This window comes from Nicotiana attenuata, unplaced genomic scaffold, assembly GCF_001879085.1.
Source record: "Nicotiana attenuata strain UT unplaced genomic scaffold, NIATTr2, whole genome shotgun sequence".
In the NCBI taxonomy this organism is placed as follows: domain Eukaryota; kingdom Viridiplantae; phylum Streptophyta; class Magnoliopsida; order Solanales; family Solanaceae; genus Nicotiana; species Nicotiana attenuata.
The window spans coordinates 218,752-233,504 of record NW_017670635.1 but is presented as its reverse complement, the minus strand read 5'-3'; the positions used below and the strand labels follow the sequence as shown (position 1 = coordinate 233,504).

Here is a 14,753-nt window from a genome sequence, read left to right as displayed (position 1 = left end):
CACCACCGGTTTACCCCGCCAACCCTGCTTATATCCCCCCATTGGCTCAACCTCAGGAGCCTCCCACTGTGAACTCGTCTCCAGCCTTTCCCCTCTACCAACAATGTTACGGCACCACTTCCCATACTTCCCAAGCTCCACCACCCAAACAAGTCCCATACCCTCCTCCCCCAGTCACTCCTGTCTTTGTGGCACCTCCACCTGCTGCATTACACCGATCTTCCAGTGAGCCTCTGTTCGAGACTCACGACAACCAGTATTACCCCCAGAGCCTACATTCAAAGCTCCAGAACAATATTCCTACACTCCTCATTTTGATCTCCCGGCAGAAACTGAGAAACCACCTAAGAATCCTGAGCAGGAGGATATGTTTAGGAAAATCAAGAGCTTAGAACAATCTTTCAGGAATATGCAGGGGTTGGGTGGTCAAGTAAGTGTGGCATATAAAGATCTATGTCTGTTCCCAGATGTTCAATTACCAGCAGGGTCTAAGATGCCCAAGTTTGATCTGTACGACGGGCATGGTGATCCAGTGGCACACCTGAGAGGTTTTTGTAGCAAGATGAGAGGAGCGGGCGGGAGAGATGAATTACTGATGGCATATTTCAATCAAAGTTTAAGTGGCTCAGCTTTGGGATGGTACACCCGACAAGATCATGGTCGGTGGTACACATGGGATGATCTAGCCCAAGCATTCGCCTGCCATTTTTCAGTACAATCTTGAAATTGTTCCAGATCGTCTGTCATTAACGAAGATTGAGAAAAAGCCCAGTGATAGTTTCAGAGAATATGGCTTCCGTTGGAGAGAGCAAGCAGCAAGGGTTGACCCTCTGATGAAAGAAAGTGAAATGGTTGACTACTTCTTGCAGGCCTTAGAGCCCACTTATTTTGGTCACTTGGTGTCAGCGGTAGGGAAATCCTTCAATGAAGTGGTAAAAATGGGAAGCATGGTAGGGGAAGGTTCAAAACTAACAAAATCATGAGTTATTCAGCAATTAAGGCGACCACCCAGGCCATTCAAAACGGCACTGGGGATGTACTGGGAATGAAGAAGAAAGAGGACGTTGCGACAATTGAGTCGAGAGCTTGGTCCAGGGGCCCATCACCTTACTATAACCAGCCTCGACCCCACCACCAAACTTACCCCCACACTCCATATAGACCACCACAACACTATTACCCACCTCCAGATCCCCATTTCTCTGTCCATCATGCTCAAACATACACTCAACCTCCTGCCCACGCACAATGGCGTGCACCAACCCCAGAGAATACCTACTCAGCTCCACAAAATACCTATCCACCCCCAAGAGCCTACAGAAATTCCCCTGGAACAGGTTTCCGACCAAATCAAGCCTTCAAGAATGAGAGGTTACAGAAGCAAACGACTTTCACTCCATTGGGAGAATCATATACTAGTCTATTCCACAAGTTGAGACAATTGGGTATGTTGAATCCGATTGAGCCTAAACTGCCAAATCCTCCCCCGAGAAATCTGGACCACTCGGTGAGTTGCAAATATTGTTCAGGTGCACCGGGGCACAATACAGAGAAATGCTGGCAATTGAAAACGGCTATTCAAGAGCTCATTGATACCTCGAGGTTCAAACCCTAGAGGCGCCCAATATAAACCAGAATCCGTTGCTAGCCCATCATGCGACAAATATGATCGAGATAGTGCATAAGGGAGGGGAGCCTAAGAAGCCTTCATAGACCGTCATGATGATTAGGTCAAGTGAGGTCAGGCCGGTTGAAAACAACAAGTGAGAAATCAGTGATCAGGTTGAGCGGGACAAACAGTGAACCATCTTTGGTAGTCAAGAAAGGGTCCTCAAGTGAGGTTGCAACGAAACAAGAAAGGGCAAAAGTGGTTGTTCCAAGAGTGGCGAACAAGCCTATCGTGATTGTGGAGGGTGCCCACACAGATCCCGTCATTGTCAAGCCAGGCGCTGGGAAGCGCCCAGTAACAACAGTTCCTAGTTCTGTGGTTGATCTTGATAAAGAGTTGATTGAAAGGTTCGAGAAGTTGTTCGACGATGTGAACATGGTGGAAGTTGGAGAGGGTTCTAGCAAGGCGGATGTGCAATTTGTCGGGCCATGTGCAAAGATTAACAATTGGGAAACTACTCCTCTCCCTACCCGGAAGGAGATTTGGTAGTTTGCTTTGATTTTCTTTCAGTTTATCAGGATTATTCCAGGGTTGTAAGTCAGATTCTATGTTCCGTGCGTTTGGATGAATAAACCTTGTTATCTTTTGATTTCAGTGAAATGCAATTTCCCTTTTTCATCATTCCTGATAGTTTTATTTTTGTTTTTCTTTTCTTCCTTACACAGTTCTTTTTATGCTGGTTTCAATGACATGACATGCATGAGGAATCTTCGGCCCAGTTTTAAAAGCCAAGCTAATTCTGAAAAGTTGAAATCCCATCCTTTCGGATTGTCGCTGAAGCCGAAATTGATGATGATGAGTGGGTCAGAACCCACCTGAGCAGTTGAGTTTGATCGATGAGAAAAGATTGGCAGCAGTGTGTCATGGCCAATTGTATCAACAGAGAATGGCAAGAGCATATAATAAGAAGGTGCGTCCACGGATGTTTGAAGTGGGTCAGCAAGTGTTGAGACGTATCCTTCCACATCAGGCTGAGGCCAAAGGCAAGTTCGCCCCAAACTGGCAAGGGCTGTTCATCGTAACTAGAGTGTTGTCAAATGGTGCTTTGTATTTATCAGACATAGAAGTCAAGTGCGTAGAAATGGCCATCAATTCCGATGCGGTTAAGAGATACTATGTATGATTTTCTTGGTTAAATTGTATTTGTTTGTACTTGGCATGTTTTGAAGATTGGAATGACGAAGGCATTTTGTTCTGCTATCTAAACACTTTATCCTTTGTTACCCCTTTGAGCCTTATTTTTTTTTATACCCCTCTTTCGGAATCAGTAGCAGAGATTAGAAACACAAGAGTGAAAGACAAGTAAAGAAAAGAAAAAAAAGAGAAAAGAAAAAAAAATAAAAAAGAAGAAGAAAAAAAAAAAACAACAAAAAGAGAAAAGGAAGAAAGAAAAGAAAAGAAGAGAAAGTGGAAGAAAAAGAAAGGAAAAATCACAACAACAAAGCAATTTCTATGACATGAACTACGTTCGACCTGATTCCTTTTAAGGATACGTAGGCAACCTCACGGTTCGGTCCCATCAAAATAAGATCCAAAAATCCCCAAGCAAGAAACTAGGGCAGAAGTTGTGGTTGTTGTAAGAAATTTGATTCCGAAAGGTGTAATTTTGAACCCATTTGAATTGTTTTGAGCCTTTAATACCCTTTCTTTCTAACCCTATCCAAAAGCCACGTTACGGTCCAAAGAAAGACCTTCTGATCAGTCTTCGAGAGATGTCAAGTCGAGCAAGTAGAGGTGATGCATGTCAGGGGCAACACTCCGGTCCAAGCAGAAAAATGAGGGAAAATGAGGAAAAATGAGGAAAAATGAGAGAGTCTTATTGGTGAAAACCCTCATGGGCACCGTAAGGTGATGGGAGCTGAGAGAAAGGAAAAATGAGAGAGTCTTATTGGTGAAAACCCTCACGGGAACCTTAAGGCGAAAGTGAGTTGAGAGATGAACAAATGAGAGAGGTCTGTAGGTGAAAACCTTTCTGGGCACCGCAGGATAAACAAGGTCAAGGTTTGGGTGAAGAAATCAGGTTATGAAATTCCGGGGGAACAAAGCATGGCAATTGAAAGTTGATTGGTTGGACGGATTGGGCCGATTAGTCCGAAATGCATGTCATGATCAATGGTACCAGCTGTTCCACTCAGATAAGTCTCTTTTCCTTTTCCTTTTTAGCAAGTCGTTCGGTTTTGGATTTTCTTTATCCTTAACCCTCGAGGTCATTGCATTTCATTTCTTTCGGGGTTTGTCTCTCTAAGATATTTCAATGTCAGTCTTGTTCAAAGCAAATAATAAAGGATTTCAAATCTCACTACCAATTTCCAAAATTGCAAAGCGCAGTGTGGCCAGAACATACCAAAGATAGTATGATGTAAAGTGGGATATAAGGAGTCACCGGAAGTTTCATCGATGGAATGACTTGGTAATTTCATGGGAGATGCAAAGGTTCAGAGAAAAGGGGTCAGAGAGGTAAAACAACGGTTTGAGTATGGAACACTCGGGTCATCGAGGGTCGTGAGGTTTGAGGTCAGTCAGAAAGTCAAGCGGTCCAGGGCCAGTTCAGGGGAAGCAGGTCAAAACAAAGCACGGCAGCGGAAAGGCCTTCAGCAAGAATACCATCAACTAACCACCATTTCAAACTGACAAGATTTTCCTTTGATTGAAACAGGGGCAGGAAATTTCGTTTGTTTCGGAGGAACTCTCCGTAGGGGAAGAGCAAGCACCAAACAGGTTTGACCATAAACTCTCAGGACCCTCCTGGAAAATGGGACTTAGTTAAATTTCAAAACAGTCATAAGTAGCAAATCTAGCATAAATATAAATTGGTTTCAAAGTTTGCATGTTTGAGATAGGATTCAATTAGGAGTTTTCAGGACCCTCCTGGAAAATGGGACCTAGTTTAAAATTCAAAACAATCATGAGTAGTAAAATTTAGCATAAATGTAACCCAAAGGAATATAAGTTGGCTTCAAAGTTTGCATGTTTAGGATAGGATCCAATTAGGAGTTTCTCAGGCCCCTCCTGGAAAATGGGACCTAGTTTAAATTTCAAAACAGTCATAAGTAGCATAATCTAGCATAAGTGTACCCCAAAAGAATATAAAATGGTTTTAAAGTTCGCATGTTGGAGATAAGATTCAATTAGGAGTTTTCAGGACCCTCCTGAATAATGAGACCTAGCTTAAGATTGCTGTTAGATAACAAGATGTAGCGAAAATAATACCTTTAGAAGATATAACTGAGATTTAAATTGTTGTTTAATTAGGAATTGTTAGGACCCTCCTGGATAATGGGGAGTAGTTTAAGACCCTCTTAGATAACAAGATTTAGCGAAAATCACACCTTTAGAAGATATAACTTAGACTTATAATTGTCGTTTAATTAAGAGTTGTCAGGACCCCCTGGATAATAGGACCTAGCTTTCAAATTCTTAGTAATATTTGGTAAAATGATCCAGTTTACACTCACATATGTGCCCAGCTACCAAACTGGGGCAGAAAATTTTCTCTATTTTGTCTATTTTTGTTGAAATTAGGTATCCACTTGGAGAACAGGGAGAAGTAGTTCAAGTTTTAGCAGTCAGGAGCCCACTTGGAGAGCATGGGAATACATTTCAAGTTCAGCAATCAGGAGCCCGCCTGGAAAGCATGGGAATACATTTCAAGTTTAGCAGTCAGGAGCCCGCCTGGAGAGCATGGGAATACATTTCAAGTTAGCAGTCAGGAGCTCGCCTGGAGAGCATGAGAATACATTTCAAGTTTAGCAATCAGGAGCCCGCCTGGAGAGCATGGGAATACATTTCAAATTTAGCAGTCAGGAGCCCGCCTGGAGAGCATGGGAATATATTTCAAGTTTGTCAGGAGCCCGCCTGGAGAGCATGGGAATACATTTCAAGTTTAGCAGTCAGGAGCCCGCCTGGAGAGCATGGGAATACATTTCAAGTTCAGCAGTCAGGAGCCCGCCTGGAGAGCATGGGAATACATTTCAAGTTTAGCAGACAGGAGCTCGACTGGAGAGCATGGGAATACATTTCAAGTTCAGCACTCAAGAGCCCGCCTGGAGAGCATGGGAATACATTTCAAGTTCAGCAGTCAGGAGCCCACCTGGAGAGCATGGGAATACATTTCAAGTTTATCAGTCAGGAGCCCGCCTAGAGAGCATGGGAATACATTTCAAGTTTAGCAGTCAGGAGCGCGCCTCGAGAGCACGGGAATACATTCAAGTTCAGCAGTCAGGAGCCCGCCTGGAAAGCACGGGAATACAATTCAAGTTCAGCAATCAGGCGTCCACCTGGAGAAAGGGAAAGCATCTCAAAATACAGTTCAAGTTCAGTAGTCAGGCGTCCACCTGGAGAAAGGGAAAGCATCTCAAAATACAGTTCAAGTTCAGCAGTCAGGCGTCCACCTGGAGAAAGGGAAATCATCTCAAAGTACAATTCAAGTCGACATCAAAGGGATTTCACCGGGAGAATACAAGCCAGCATGGCAACAAGAGCTGCAGGATCAAGTTTGAAGATATAGATAGGTTTTCTAATTCATAGATCATAGTTTAGTCTAGCTTCTTTTTATTCTATCATGGTGTAATAAAGGGGGTTCAGTAAGCAGTAGCAGCAGCAGCAGCAACAGTGAAACCACAGCTTCATGGTAGTCCCAGCTACCAGACCTTCCCGAACTACACTGACCTGATTCCTTTTTAGCCAAGGATATGTAGGAAACCTCGAAAGCAGGGTGCGGTCAAATCTTTCAAAAATTCTTCCCGCGGAGTATTCAAACGGGCAAAAATCGCTCGTATCCGCTCACTTTATCTTTGCACGAAAACTCTTCGTGTTTCCGAGCAAAGAGGGGCAGCTGTGAGCACGTGATTTTTGCCCTATATGAATTACTCCCATAAAATACAAGAAAATTAATTTTTTCCATCTTTTACAATTTTATAGGATTTCTTGGAATTTTTTGTTAATTGTTTGCATTTTTCTGTGCATGTTTATCTTATTAAAAACATGAAAAATACAAAAAAAAATTCATGTATTGCATTTAGGATTTATCTTTACATTTTTAGGATCAATTAGTTAATTATTTGTCTTATTAAAAGTGAAAATCACAAAAATGATTCATTTTGCATTTTTAGTTTTAATTTTAGAATAGTATTTTTCCTTTTCTAATTTAGGATTAAAGAACTTTTATAATTTTTAGAAAAGTGGGTAGTGTTANGTGCCCAATACTATAACTGTCCTATCGCCCTACCCCCCCTCTCTTAGAACCCTCCCCAAAACTCGTCTCTCTCCCTCCCCTGAGCCACCGCCTGCCGCCCGCCAGAAATCACCTACGGCGGCGGCCGGCGTTCAATTGCCGTGAAATTAACACCACAGCTTCCCCTTTGCCTCCTCATCTCAAATCCCCACCTAGTTTCCCTCGAAACCCACTCAAGCTCCTCGAATTTTTGTTTGAAATCATGAACCCTAAGCGCCACCACCACCAAACTGCCCCAAATTCACACCCCAGGACCTCCTTCACTTCCTCTTCCCACTTCTATCACCAATTTCCTCAAAAAACCCCCAAATGGTTCAAATCTCGAATCTGAAATGTTGAGCCCTAATTTCTGTTTTCCATTTGCATCTTTTTGGGTGGTGTGATGTTTGAGTGAACTCAAAACATCCGTTAGTCGACGGTTCTTGTTAAGAATAGATGATTAACGGTAGTTCGAGTTCACTCTTTGGCTTGGTGGATTGAGTGAGTAATTCTAGTATTGAAAGGGATAGTACAGGTAATTTTCTTTTCTCATTCTTTGTTTGATTTTGTTTTCTGCATGATATTGTTGATTTGGCCGTATGTTTAGTCATCAGCATTTTTGATTTTGGTAGTTCTTAGGTTGATTCTGCTTAGTTGTTTGTTCGTTAGGAAAATTGAAATGGCGGCATGTTAGTACTTAGGGTTTATTAGTATTGTGTCCAGTTAATCCAAATTATGCATATTAGTTTCTTGTTAGGAATTCTGAATTCATAATAGATTTAAGTGTTCCCGTGTGTGTCATATTGATTTCAAGTTCATTGATAAATAGATGCAGATTTAGTTACAGGTTTAAAGTGAATCAGTATTTGTTTGCTTGATCTTCATTGTTTCTTTGATTCTGAATTTTGTTGTTTGTCCTAGTTTGTTAATTAGTAGGAACTCTTAGGGTCTTAATTTCACAAAAGGGAAACTTTAGGGGTCTCAAAGGAAGGGGCAGGGGTTGTAATAACTGATTGGGCAAAGGTTGGGATTTCAAGTTGGGAGGGAATCATTTATGTTAGGAAGAAGGCTCTAGAAGATAAGGTGAGCACTAGTCTGTTAGGGAGCAAGGATTTTCAGATATTTTAGAGGGGTAAAAGGGGTAAAATAATAAAAAAAGAGGGGTAAAAAGGGTATTGTTTAGTCAGGCCTGGGCTACCTTAGGTGTGCCTATATAAGGACCCTTTCCCTTTCATTTTTAGCAGCTGGGAACACTTTAATTGATACACAGAAATATAGATTTTACTGTTTCATTAGATCTTCAGTAATTCTGATTTCTTCTCAACTTCCTGAAATAATTCTGTCACATTTTGAGCATAAAATGGTTTGAATTTGGTTAGCAAAATCATCTCAAAGTCTGCCGGGTAATAGAATTTGATTGCTGCACATCTATGCTTGTTTGAAGCTGATTTTACTGGTTGTTTTGCTGGTCAATTACTGCTGAAATTGCCCCTTCAATTGCTGAGCTTTCGTAATTATTTTGGCTGTATCCAGGTACACACTCCTGAAACTCATACAATGTGACACTTGATTGAAGATTGAGAAATGAAAGCTTGGAGTTCTAAGTGTTTTGCTACAGTACCATTAGTTTGTAGCTGTATTCCTTCTACTGTCCTGTATTTTGCTATTCTGAATGACATATGTTTGGTTGAGAGTTGAATTAATTATGTCTACTCAAAAAAGATTCTGAATTTGCTAAGACCTGTGTTTAAGTGTGTCATTTCTTAGATCTCCTTTCTAATTGTATGGATTAGTTGACAAGAGACTCTACTAAAGCATTTGGTTTATTTAGTTTTTTCTTTGTTTTAGGAAATAATTCTGGACATAAAATGGTATATAGTGTTTAAAGCTTTGGGAGTATCTTAATGGCTGAATAGAACTGATGTTAGTGTAGCATGTTTTGAATAGGATTTTGGGGACTGTAGGGTTTAATTAGTTCATGCTTGCTCGTATCTATTTCATCTAAATTTGAATTTAGCATATGCTGTTGTATTCATTACTGATTTTACTGAAATGATGAGTATAAGCCAGAGTGTTAAATTTTCGATTGGAATCTATGTTGGGTCTGGCTATTATTGAAATCGTGCATGCTCTTGTTTAAAAGTTAGAACATATTTTGATCATGCTTAAGGATAGTTAGTTTTAGTCTTAATTTTTTTTCTGGAATTTTTAAAAGCATTGTGGTTGTAATTGTTTGTGTGTGTTGGATCACAAATTGGGCTGCAGCGTGTGGCCCAAATATTCTAAGGGTGTAGCTCAGCATTGCTGCATTTGTTTTACTGGGTTGCAGGCAAGCCCATTTTTCTCCTTGTGGGTGTATAGACACTTGGGCTTGTGATTTGAGCTATCCTACGGGGCCTTGGACCATGAGTCCATTTGAAACGAAATTTGCAGGCCTCTCATTTGGGCCAGCGCGATGGGCTTCCAGAATTTCCAGCCAGGCACCCGTGTCAGGCTGTTGGGTCTCAAACCAGGCCCAAACAATTGCTTTAATTAAATTGTTTTCTTAGAAATTGCCGTTAGTTGGACTGGGCCATGAGCAGACTTCTCTTCGTTTGCTCAAATGCCTAAGATCCCTCTTAAGCGCCTAATCTGGGCATTTATTCACCAGTTGTTAATTAATATAGTAGCAATTTTGGATTACAAAGAGTTCTGCATTTCTTAGTAATTGGTCATCTCTCACTTAGGGAATGTATGACACATTAGATAATATGAATAGCCATGGCCTACGAAATTTAGTACCTTTAAAAATAATAAAGTCGGGGTGCGCCATGCCGAACAAAATGATAATTGCATGGCCCTCACTCAATTAATTTTGTTCAATCCTAGAATCCGAGGTATGCCATTTAGCAAAACTCCATGGCCCTCGTAAAGCTAAAAACGCGTAATTGCTTTAGGCGCATATTTTAATAATTGACTTTCCTAAACTCTGGTGTGCATTTCATGTGACCCAAATCCAAATCCTTATAACGTTGAATAAAATGTGTTTCGGATTACGGGTGCATTTCATGTGACGTGATCCAAAGACATATTTTAGACGATGTTAAATCTTCTTTAAAAAATGAATAAAAGCGGTTAAAAGTAAAAATGCACATAGGTTTAAAATTGTTACTAAAATCAGATAATTACGCCAATAATAGCAGTTGAGCGACCGTGCTAGAACCACGGAACTCGGGAGTGCCTAACACCTTCTCTCGGGTTAACAGAATTCCTTACCCAGATTTCTGATTCGCGGACTGTAATACAGAGTCAACCCTTTCCTCGATACGAGATTTGAACGGGTGACTTGGGACACCATAAATCTCCCGAGTGGCGACTCTGAATCTTTTTAAATAATAAATCCCGTGTTGATTGTCCTTTAATTGGAAAAACTCCCTTTATTATACCCTTCCGGGGGTGTAGTGAAAAGGAGGTGTGACAATCCCTACCTTTGATATCTTCCTCTTGACAAAGCTTAGCTGCTAAAGTAGTCTTCCCACAGCCAGCAGGAGCAGAAAGGACTAGCACCGGATCTATATCCTCCTTTAGCAACATTAACTTCAGTTCTTGAAGGGGCACTTGTAATCCAAAAAAAAAGTCCGGAACTATAAATTCAGGCACATCGGACCATTCTGAAAATCCTCTTGAACTCCCTGCATTCAGCGATGATTCTTCAAAGAAAGAGCAGATTTTATCCAATTTTTGACCATTTTCAATAGTCATCCCAAGACTACGTTTACTGTCTCTCAACCCATAAAGAAACCCGTGCATTTGAAAAAACTGCAGGAGTGAGTTTTCCAACTTGGTCAGTTTCCTAAGCAGTGCCATTGTTTCACCATCTCGTAAGATTTAACTTTGGAGCACTTGGTCCAAAATAATTGCTGGTTTTCTCTCTCAGCGTATGTTAGCCTAACGTGCGCCACCATGGGAAGAGAGCTCGGAATCCATCGCAGAAGGCGATAATGGCGAGAGAAACCATAGAATTTCAGCAAAGGAAGAAGGACGAGAAATGGAAACAAATTCAAAGCCCAGGAAAGCAGCTTGAAAAGGAAGAATTCAATGAAACGGTAACATGTAGAGTCGAGCTGATTGAGCAAAAGGAAATTGAAGTTCAAGTAAGTGAAACTTCACCAATTCTAAGATCACCAGGAACGAGGACTACAGAATTGGGTGAGGGTTCATCGAGGACATCAACAAAACTGTTAGAATGAGAAGCTGGGAGCGGGAAACTGTCATGGGCAGATGAAGCAGAGATCGCACCAGAACTAAATGCTAGGGGATCTATATGGGATAATTTTGATATACCAAAGGTAACTAATGCTGGATTTAAACTTGAATTTGTAGAACCCGCAATACATGATGAGGCACCTGTTTGTGAAATTGAGGCAGAGGACATTAGCTCTGAAATTGAGTATTGGAAAACTGCAGTTGTGTGCTATGTTCTGGGAGCTCACACACCATTCACAGTACTTAATGCATATGTAATAAGAATTTGGGGAAAACATGGCAAAAACAGGGTCTCTATGTTAAAAAATAGGATAGTAATAGTGCGATTTGATTCTATCGTAGGGAAAAATGAAGTACTACAAGGTGGCATTTACCACTTTGATTACAAGCCATTTATTGTGAAAGCTTGACATGTGGATATGAAATTCACAAAAGAGGAGTTGTACATTGTTCTTATATGGGTTAAACTACCTGGGTTGGATTTTAAGTATTGGAGCCCTAAAGGATTGAGCAAGATTGGCAGTTTAATTGGTAGACCACTGATGGTAGATAGTCACACAGAGAAGAAGATGGGGCTCAGTTTTGCACGTCTCTTAATTGAAGTTCAGATGGATACCAACTACCAGACAAAGTGTTCTTTAAGAATAAGCGTGGGTTATTAATGGAGCAGAAATTACAATATGATTGGAAGCCAACATTATGTAAAGCATGTAGAAAGTATAGACATGATGAACAAGTTTGCAAAACAAAAAGCCAAACTGCAGATGCTAAACCAACAGAGGAGGGTAATGGAAAAAAGGAGAAAAGACCAACAGAACAAATGAACAAACCAACAGCTAGCAAGGATGGAGAAGAAACTAGCAAAATACAAAGGAACATGATGGAGACTGGAAAGCAAAAAGTGCAGGAAAAGCAGGAAAATGCAGGGTGGATAACACCCAGCAATGCTACAAGAACTACTAGTAGACAAATACAGCAGGGGAGGGAAGCTGGAGATAGAAGTTATCACAATAATTTTCAGGTACTTGAGTCAAATGACATTGATGGAGCTGGGGGTAACAGCAAAGGGGAGGGGAATGTGGGAGGGAAAGCATTACTTCCTAGAAGTAATGGATAACATTCTATGCTGGAATGTTAGGGGTATGAATGCCCCTAACAAGCAAAAGGAGGTAAAACTCCTTTGTAATAAAGAAGAGATAGGGTTGATAGGCATGGTAGAAACAAAAACAAAGTCTGATAAATTCAACCAAGTGGCTAATAAGCTATTTGGAGGATGGAGGAGTATAACAAACTTGAGGGAACACTATAATGAAAGAATTTGGTTGGCATAGAGACAGGATTGTTTTAAAGTAACTCTGATTATAATGACTGATCAAGCAGTAACATGTATGGTGAGTCATAACAGGTTGCAGATGGGCTTCATGATGACTATAGTCTATGCATTCAACACAAAGGAAGAAAGAAGAAGCTTGTGGAACTACCTAGACACTGTGAGTAAGAATGTAGGGGGTCCATGGATAGTCATGGGAGACTTTAACTCTGTGCTACATACTGATGATAAAGTGGGAGGAAATCCTGTAAGCTTGGCTGAAATAGTAGATTTCCAACAGTGCATAGAGCAATGTGAGCTACTTGAATTGCCAACCAGTGGGAGCAGGTATACCTGGAATGATAGACATGGAGACAACAGGATCCTATCAAAGATAGAATGGGTATTCATTAACACAGCTTGGCTCAATTTAATGCCAGCATATATGGCTTGTTATCTAGAGGAAGGGATAAGTGACCATTGTCCACTAAAGTTATCAAATGTTAATTCACCAAGGAGGGCAAAAGCTGCATTCAAATTCTGTAATGTTTGGGCCTCTCATCCAAACTTTATAGATATAGTAAATGAGGGATGGAAGCAGGAAGTTGAGGGATGTAGTATGTTCAAAGTGGTTAGAAAGCTAAAAATGATGAAGAAGGAATTGAGGATGCTGAATAAGAATTATTTCAGCAATATTATTGAGGAAGCTGATGCAGACAGAATGGCATTGTCTGTAGCCCAAGCTGAACTTCATAAAAATCCATTGGATGTTGAGCTTCAGAAAGAAGAACATCAGAAGTTCCAAAAATTCAAAAGATCTTCCTACTTGGCAGAGGTATACCTTCAACAAAGGAGCAAAGTTACCTGGATCAAGCTGGGAGATGATAATAACAGATACTTCTTCTTAGTAATAAAGCACAGGAGGCTGCAAGAAGCAATTATCCAACTTACTAATAAGACTGGAGACATGAAAACTGAGCAGGAAGAGATAGCAGGAATATTTGTGGAATATTATCAGGAGCTATTGGGGACAAAGGGAAGATTCAGGGATTATGCCATTCAGAGTTTTTTGAAGAATGGGAAAATTCTATCAATTACTCAACAACTACAATTGGTAAGATCTTACACAGGGCCAGAAGTGAAAAAAGCAATGTTCAGTATAAATGATACTAAAAGTCCAGGTCCAAATGGGTATAGGAGTGGATTTTATAAAGCAGCTTGGTCAGTAATTGGAGAGGATGTGACCAAGGCAGTGTTAGAATTTCTTGAGAATGGAGAATTACTTAGTCAGATAAATTCTACCAGTATAGCTCTTATACCAAAAGTGAAGAATCCCTTACAGTCAAGCCAATTTAGACCTATTGCTTGTTGTAATGTCATCTACAAATGCATTTCTAAGATCATTTGTACTAGATTGAGGAAAGCCATTCCTATGATTGTAGCTGATAATCAAGCAGCATTCATTGAGGGAAGATCACTTATACACAATATGCTAATATGCCATGATCTTCTAAGACATTATAATAGGAAGACAACCCCTAGATGTTTGATGAAGATTGATTTAAGAAAGCATATGACATGGTTAGGTGGGAATTTCTGGAGGAAGTCTTTAGAGGTTATGGTTTTCCAATGCCATTTCTCCAATTGATTATGGTGTGTGTTACTACAACTACTTTCACTGTAAAAGTGAATGGTGCAGGATATGGCTACTTTGAAGGAAAAAAAGGGTTGAGGCAGGGTGATCCTATGTCTCCACTACTATTTGTACTTGTCATGGAGTACCTAACAAGAGGGTTGAACAAAATGAGTGAATTACCAGACTTCCGATTTCATCCCATGTGTAAGTCTACCAAATTGACACATTTGATATTTGCAGATGATCTGATGTTGTTCTGCAAAGGTAACAAGCAATCTATCCATAGGATGCTGGAAGTAGTGAATCATTTCAGTGCAGTGTCAGGGTTGGTAGCTAATATGGAGAAATCAAACATATACCTAGCAGGAATGGATGAAGCAACAAAACAGACTATAGTGAGAGATACAGGATTCTCAGTGGGTACATTACCTATGAGATACTTGGGGCTTCCACTAACATCAAAGAAGTGGAGCAAAGTAGAGTGTCACCAGCTAGTAGAGAAGATCACTACAAACATTCAAGCAGGATATGCTAAGATACTTTCATATGCAGGTAGATTGCAAGTGATCAATTCAGTGCTGTTTGCAATGTACAACTTTTGGGGGGCTGTCTTTATACTCCCACAAAGTGTTATAAGAGAAATTGATAGGAAATGCAGGGAGTATCTATGGGGTACTACAGA

General features: G+C 40.6%; 1 protein-coding gene across 1 annotated transcript; it reads left to right on the top strand.

Annotated features, from left to right (window-relative positions):
• Nucleotides 1-12,490: 12,490 nt before the first annotated feature.
• On the top strand, nt 12,491-14,083 carry LOC109241742. Its single transcript, XM_019408514.1, has one exon. It carries the CDS (start codon nt 12,491-12,493, stop codon nt 14,081-14,083), a length of 1,593 nt encoding a protein of 530 aa, XP_019264059.1.
• The last annotated feature ends 670 nt before the right edge of the window (nt 14,084-14,753 follow it).

Bases quoted from the DNA above. Each gene is read 5' to 3' on its own strand.
- LOC109241742 (XM_019408514.1), top strand. From the start codon at position 12,491: ATGACTGATCAAGCAGTAACATGTATGGTGAGTCATAACAGGTTGCAG.